The 8,066-nt window shown below is 37.7% G+C and overlaps 1 protein-coding gene across 1 annotated transcript; it reads right to left on the bottom strand.

Annotated features, from left to right (window-relative positions):
• Positions 1-666: 666 nt before the first annotated feature.
• LOC115049118 (Golgi-associated plant pathogenesis-related protein 1-like) lies at positions 667-3,083 on the bottom strand. The gene is made up of 6 exons (XM_029511096.1): positions 2,986-3,083; positions 2,781-2,807; positions 2,449-2,658; positions 2,015-2,092; positions 1,670-1,819; positions 667-1,150 (listed from the first exon to the last, which is right to left on the bottom strand). The coding sequence occupies exons 2-6, from the start codon at positions 2,785-2,787 to the stop codon at positions 1,146-1,148; spliced, it is 450 nt and encodes a 149-aa protein (XP_029366956.1). The 5' UTR covers positions 2,788-2,807; positions 2,986-3,083; the 3' UTR covers positions 667-1,145.
• Between the last annotated feature and the right edge of the window lie 4,983 nt (positions 3,084-8,066).

Genomic DNA, 8,066 nt, shown 5'->3' with positions numbered 1-8,066 from the left:
ACACTTTAGAATTTCGTATATGGATTTATAATCTGTCGAGAGCGAATCTATCGAGAGCTCCATCCATCATTAACGATATCATTTATCAAAGCAAGATAACTCCCCAGGCCTGGGGTTTGAAGCTAAAAGGTTCACACAAAAAATGAGGCTGTAAAGGTTTACACATTGTTGAAAAAACTTCATTACATTCAGACGGGTCTCTGGCCGGTGTCAGGAAGCTGATTATAGTTCACTGAACAGCTACCAGTATAAATCAGGAATTTCAATGATAAATGCAAACTTTTCGTTTAATACAATTGCTCAGATTTACCTCCAGACATTCTGGTTCTCAAATTGGTAAGGAAGTTTGTGATACTGACAATGACAATGTCAACTCATGCGTAAGCTCAAGGAGGATACTGAGAAAACCCTTTGTAGATCTTCAATAATCAGAAAATGTCTTTGTGTCAGTCAGATGACTCCTTCAATACTTTTTTCATCTATACATTTCCATGGTGTTTTTATATTTTGATTTTGTTCATTTTGTAGTTTATGTGTAGTTTTATTAATAATTTTTCAAGAAAAAATATTCCCATATGTCACACCATTTGATAACTAAAGTTACCAAGTCTTTAACACTCAGAAACATACGCTGAATGACATGTACTTAAATCTATTATCAATACATTTGAGGCTCTTCAATTTATTGGCAGTACTGTTTTATACATTGTGGCCTAGGTGAATATATTCCCCTTCAAGCTGTTCATCCACAAAGTCCTGATGGAGCGTCACTACTTATAACTTTTTCAGATGTTTCCTTTAATCTGTAACAATACCTTTTAAAAAATGTTTTATTCATGCTTTTACTCATACAAATTCTGTGTGACATGAGCCATTAGAAGTTGGTAATCTGACTGTAAAACTAAAAACAAATTCCCCAGTGATTTATCAACCCAACATATACCAAGTTTTAAAGACAAGCTTTTTGTTTTTTTAATTTTTAATTTTTATTTTATTATTCAAGTGCTACTTATGCAGAAAAACTGGAACACAAGGAAGGGTTCTGTTCAGGAGCAGTACAGGTCATCTCCAGCAGTATGCAGGTTTTCACTGGGCACCCTCCAGCCCTCTCTTCACAGGTGTTATCCCCTCCAACAGCTGTAAAATCATTCTGAAAAGTGACAGTAAATATTGGTATAACATAAAGATGACATGACCACATGACTACAACTTCAGAAACTGCTGCTACGGGAAAATTTTCTTTTGCATACACAAGATGAAAAAGAAATTGAATGACAGGTGGCTAAATGAGCAATTTGTCCATAATTATTGAGAGTAATGCATTTGTAGGTACCATCAGCATACTGTGTGCTGAAGAGATGAATTCACTCTTATTGTCTTTTGTTAAATATGTTTAAATATGTTCAGTTACATGTAACATTACTGCATTTAAAATATTGTTAAAAGCTGGTATTTTGCTGCTCTTGTGTATTTTCAAAATGAAATGTAAATGTAAAATTTAAAGTAAACTGAAATACAACTACCACACGGTAGTCTCCACTTCCATCACTAGCCGGGTTGTGACATTGAACTGATTGTGGGCAAAACTTACTGTAAATTTTTTGTTTCACTTTGGACAACAAACCTGTGGAGTTGCATTTTTACACCACAAAATATGTCATCCTGTTACCTAATGGGAGGACATTTTTCTCAAAGTATCCTGCCATGCTCATATTCCCAGCTGGCCGATACTGTCCAACGACAAATGCCCTTTTGCCGTCTGTAGCCATGCCCACTCCCAGTTCAGTGCTCTCCTTCCATACCACCTGAGTGAAATGACCTGCAGAAAGAATCACATCAAGTGAATTGTGGAGCTGTTTTCAACTTTAATATTAAAGTTCTAAAATTAAAGATCTAAAACTGCATGATTCTTGCAATATAAGATTGATATGAAGCTGTCAACCATGTCCGCATTGTTTAATCATTAGGTGATATACTATATATTTCAAATCTGATCATATGGATTGTGCTTTACCAGTATTGCCACTGAATCCAGGATGGGCCCAGTTGTAGTCTTTGATCTCATTGTACCAGGAATCAACAGCTTCTTTGCCTATCATGCAAAGAAAAAAAAAAAACTGTTAACATTTGCATTGCAAACTGAGTAAAATTAGATGACGGCAATTAAAAAAAAAAAAAAAAAAAAAAATACATGGGTAAGTAGCTTGACAAAAGTAAATCATTAAGTTTGCCCACATCAGCTGCTACTGGTATAAAAAAAGTGTGTGATGCATTGACCAAATAAGTGTCTCATGACTCATTAATTACATTTTTAACCTTTTAGTCAGGAGAAATTAAGTTAATTAAATGAAAAAAATGAAATAATAGAATGAAATTGATGTTGAATGACTTGGCTCTAGTTTTAAAGGGATGAAAAAGACTGAGGGATGGGCTTGGGCTGGAGTCAACCTGTCAGTTTGATGGTAGCTGAGCTGGACATGGTGAAGACATTTTCTCCGTCCTGAGTGTCACTGTGCTTCAGGGTGTTGGCTGCCAACAGATAATCAGCCCATTTCTGAGCTGCAGCAGTCAGCTCGCTGCTCAAAGTCAGCGGGGGGGTCGCGTGCTTCGCCCTGTAAGTGTTGTGGGCTTCCAGGAATGCCTGCTGAAAGCTTGAGTCTGGAGAAGGAAAGGTATTAATAATTTATTAGCTCGGAGTACTGAGACAGAACAGGCCCTGGAAGTCATTGAGTTTGGCTTTGGATATATGAATCCTGCCAGTGATCAAGTCTTTTGTTCACCTGTCATTGTGCCTGCGATTGTGAAGCCTGAAAGGTGGGAAAAAAAAACAAACAATTATCAAAAACTAAACCAAATCCACTGATCTGATGGCTGAATTATAACAATGGAACAATGCTATTTTGTACATGTCATCTCAGGTTTATCTCCTGCGGCTGTGGCCAGCAAAGACACCTTCCTGTACCTGCAATGGTCTGTGGCACTCACCTGAGTCTGTGTTTTCCTGAAGTCTGGTGGAATGTCCTGTATAGAGACATTCCTTGTCTCTTGCACCAGGTATTTATTCACATCACCCTTACTTCTCCTCCCTCACTCCACACATGGAGGAGGAGACTTAAGGCAGCTTTTGCTTGTAATTATTTTACGTTGCTACATGACACTTTTTATGATCTTGCAGGTTGCGGTAGAGCTGTTTGCCGGATATCCTGCATAACTGCACATGCATTTTTACATTCATTTTACATTACGTTCTCCATAGATACTATTATATATATTATTTCATATTATTATATTTTTATAATTGTATGGCTACAAAGAAGCATTTTTTGCTTAAGTGGAAGTTAGTCATGTGTTGTCTGATTCTTTGCTTCAGTCATATATTAAATATGATCTTTTAAAGTTTGTTTTCAAAACTATCATGTCACAGGTAATCAGATCTTATGAGTCTGTGTGACCACTCTGGCTTTAGGGAAACGGCTCTTGAAAACATGATTAATAAAGCAATTAAAAGAAGCTGCAGACATAAATTTTGAGAATTAAAACGTGTAAACAGAAAATAGATGAGTCATGGCATGTGCAGGAACCTTGTGGTAAACTCTTCTGACATCTGATAGTAAACATCAACAGTTGCTGCTGGTTTTTAACAAGTCAAGACCAGACAGTAAGAAGACTTCAAAAGCATCTGGATTCCATTAAATGACTCTAAAACCCCTGTACTTTTATATTGGTTGCTCTTAAGTACCACTTATCCAGTGGCATGGAGATTATGAGAAATAATAAAAATTTTCCCTCAGCGATTTGTGTGATCCCTACAGGAAGAAGTCAAGTGTACAGAAAGATGTATGCCAACGTAAGCTGGTTTGCTATAATGGAAAAACAAAACCCAGCCAGCCTCTCTGTGGTCAGGCTGGTGAAGGCACACTTAATGCATCCTTTAAAATTCAGCAAGTGTGCTAATCATTGCGACATGATGAATTGCTTGCCCCATAGCTTCATGGTAAACTGTCAGTCTGTATAATCAAAACATCAGTGTTTGTCTAAACCTCAGCTATGGTTTGGTTTGTAAAAAAAATCTTTTCCTGTTGCATCACAGCAATAAGGTCTCACGCTCAATTCCAGGCCTGGGGCCTTTCAGTGTGGAGTTTGTATAGTCTCCTCATGCATGTGTGGGTTTCCTCCTACAGGCCAAAGAGATGCATGTCCAGGTTTACTGGTGACTCTAATTTGCCTGTAGGCTTGAATGTGAGTGTCAGTGGTTCTACTGTATGTCTCTGTGCCGGCCCTGCATTGGAATTGCAACATGTCCAGGGCGAATCCTGGAGCAATGAATTGTCTCCACTGCCCCCAGCCACCTTGACAGAGAAGTGCTAGAAAACGAGTTCAGATGAGACATTACCTTGACCATCACCCTTGACACTGTGTGGTTCCACTACAAGCAGGGATCAGAGTTGGAGTACAACAACAAGGGCGCAGGAATTTGGAGACCTCATCCCCTAACTCCCTGCTATCATAGACTGGTCCCACAGATATGAAATGTTACTTCTTTAGCAGCAAAAGAACTGGAAGTGAGGAATCAATCAATCAATCAATCAAACTTTATTTATAGTGTACAATCACCATGCAGGATGGTCTCAAAACACTTTACAATTAATATAGTGGATGTGACAAACATACAGAGACAAAAATAAAGTGAAAACACAAATTAAAACAATCATAATTATATCATCATAAACAGGATGTTAACCTTCCTGTTATGTTCAACTCTCAGTAACAGCAAAAATGTTGCAGGTCAAATTGACCCGGTGCATGTTTAGCCATCCGGAAGTAGTTTTGAAAATATTTTTTCTCCATAAACATTATCTTTAGCTCAATTAATATCAATTTAATCAATATTTAGCGCATTCACTCCTGTTTCACTCCTTCCAGGTGATGGTTTATTTGTGATAATTCACTTGTTTTTCATTATTCAACTGCTTTTTCTACTGCTTCATTGGGCAAAAACGTTTCATTCATTTATATTTTATTTAAGCTTTTAACAATTAACATTTTTTAACATTTATTTATTATTTTTTTTAATTTTTACATGTAACTCACATTTTACAAGTCACTCAACAAGCCCAAGGGATAGTTAAGCATACAAAGCTGTACTCTCCCTCTCTCTGTCCCTCTTAAACACATCATCATAGTGGATCATCATGGAGTCGAGCTATATCAAGGAAATACACCAATCAGGCACAACATTATGACCACCTGCCTATCATTGTATTGCACCCCCCCCCCCCCATTAGCTTCCAAAACAGTCATAACCCTTCGAGGCATGGACTCCACAAGACCCCTGAAGGTGTGCTGTGGTATCTGGTACCAAGATTCTCATCCATCCAGGTCAGACACTGGATTTAAATTTGTTGGCCGGATACTGGTACCAAGATGTGAGCAACAGATCCTGTAACTCCCGTTTGTTGCGAGGGGGAGCCTCCATGGATTGGACTTGATCTGGGGAATTTGGGGTGTAAGTCAACACCTCAAACTTGTTGTACCAATACTGTTTCAATGAAAGGGGGTACATGGTTTGCAACAATGCTTGGGTGGCTGGTATGTGTCAGAGTAACATCCACACAGGATGGCATGACCCAAGGTTATCCAGCAGAACATTGACCAAAGCATCAAACTGCTTCCATCAGCTTGCCTTGCCTAGTGCAACCTGGAGCCATGTGTTCCTCAGGTAAGCGATGCGCACACACCCAGCCATTCACGTGATGTTCAACAATCATCTGTCTGTGTCCTGGATCACCCTTCATTCAGCCAGTTTATTTGCTTTAGTTACTGGCCTTAACTTCCCCATCACATCTACATGAACAACACAAGAGGGCACAGCACACATACACACACGTATAGATTTCTACATATTTATATCTTTACACTATTTATAGTAGGGATGAGCAAGTACACCACTTTACGTATCCATATCTGTTCAGCCATCTACATTATCTGCATCCGTATCCTTGATTGGGAAGGTTGAAGCCTAAACCAGAAGTGGGCGTGGTTTATACGATAGTTGTATTTTTAAGCCTGAAATTGATATGGGTTAGTCAAAAGTTGCTATATTCATTGAAAGCCTCAATATATTTCTATCTACAGCTTCATTTGTATTACACCAAGGTAAGAAGAGCAAGCTGACTGAAAAAAAAAAAAAAACACAAACCTGAGTGGGTGAAGAAACAGTGAGAAGTGACACACACGTCACATAAGCACTGCTTCTGCTATGAATCAAGCTTTTTTCAGGAAAGGAACTCTGCTGATTATCTGTTTCAAGGTTGGAGTGTGCTAAAGAAAACCAGGCTGTCTCTGTGTGTTGTGTGTGGTTGCAGTAAGCGAGCCTATTACAGCATGTAGACACACAAACACACACACAGCACCCTGAGGAGGATTTTCCTTCAGCCCAAGCACAGATATTGAGTCGTATTACTTGTATGACGCTCATACTCATCAAAATTGCTATATCCGTGCCTAGTATCCAGCTCAATCCTGATAAATATACACACTTAGTTGTTCATTTGATTGGGAAAGTGTGTTCTTTTTTTGTGCTGACTGTTAATAAATCCCAGTTCCAATGACAGAAGTGGTTGTCAATAGAATTTGATATCTTCACCTGCAAACTCTTAATAAGGATAATCCCGCAGAACTACAAAAAACTGTAGTTTTAAGGTTTGATTTCATCAGACATGGTTGGAAGGACTGATTTGAAAATTGGTTGGCAGGAACTTGTTTCAGCATATTTCAGAGTACTACTGGAAAACGTGATTTATGACTGCACAGTGTACACATTAACTTTGACCTTAACTGTGCAGCTGAAGCCGTTCATTATCAACAACAGAATGCTTCATGAAATGTTGACAGCAGCTTTAACCTCAAATAAAGGCCTGTAGGGCGTTGTGAGTTGTCACTGTTTGTCTGCAAAGAGAGAATGGTTTTGTAAGCTGAATTGCACAATGCTGCTCTCACGATCTGTAATGTTGGAGAACATGTTTTTATAAATGGTATTTTCTTAATACCATTATACCATTAATACCTTAATAACCCTAACCCTAACTTCCTTAAACCAGGTGCTCCAAAATGACAAGCTGTAAGGATGTAGCTTTTCATTGCAAAGTGTTAGTGTTTGATGGTAGCTGAGCTGAGTGTTTAATGTTAATTAAAATGTCTGGTGAAGCTGTGTGGTGAATCCTACTTTAACATTAATTTTGGTCAGAATTGTGTTGCTAATTTATAAAGAGTTTGGTCTAGACCTGCTCTATATGTAAAGTGCCTTGATGTAACTTTGTTATGATTTGGCGCTATACAAATAAATCTGATTTGATTTGATTTGATTTGAGAAAGATGTTGAATTTAATCTTTACCGTTGGCCCGGTGGTAGTAAAAGTTAATATGTTTGCTATGGGCAGGAGACCACAATTTAAATATATCGGTAACAGTTCTCGAGACAGGAATGATATGAATGGTTTGCTATTCAGTCCCCCATTTTCTGCAGCACTCTCATGGCATTGGAGCTAATGTAACTTTATTCTCTTCTGAAAACACATTTCTTCGTTTTAGCCTCTAGTCTTTTTTGATTTTTGTTTTATTGAGCATATTTTATTATTGTTTCACATACTTTTACTGTGTCTCTTTGCTTCCTATTTGACCCTTTTTCATAATGTTGACAATGATATCTTTCTTATTTTGCTCAAGCTTTTTGGCCTTCTCTACATACAGATACAATTTTCTTTTTCTTTATAATTTAAGAAATAATAATTTTGCTCAAGCTTTCTGGCCTTCTCTACATACAGATACAATTTTATTTTTCTTTATAATTTAAGAAATAATAATAACATAGAGCATGTAGCGTTCATTTCAATACATGAATTCTAAAGGTATACTGCACCTATGACCGATAAATATGTTCAGACAAAACAACATAGTGTGGGGGTGGTATTGCCTTTACAAACAGCATAATGTTTCATCATTTTTAGCAAGCAATTGGACTGGTACTGTTGCTAAGTATATACGTTGCAAAGAAATTTATTGCATCC

Source organism: Echeneis naucrates, chromosome 9 (genome assembly GCF_900963305.1).
Source record: "Echeneis naucrates chromosome 9, fEcheNa1.1, whole genome shotgun sequence".
Lineage (NCBI taxonomy): Eukaryota > Metazoa > Chordata > Actinopteri > Carangiformes > Echeneidae > Echeneis > Echeneis naucrates.
Note: the sequence above shows the minus strand (reverse complement) of the source record. Positions and strands in the feature narration are given on the sequence as shown.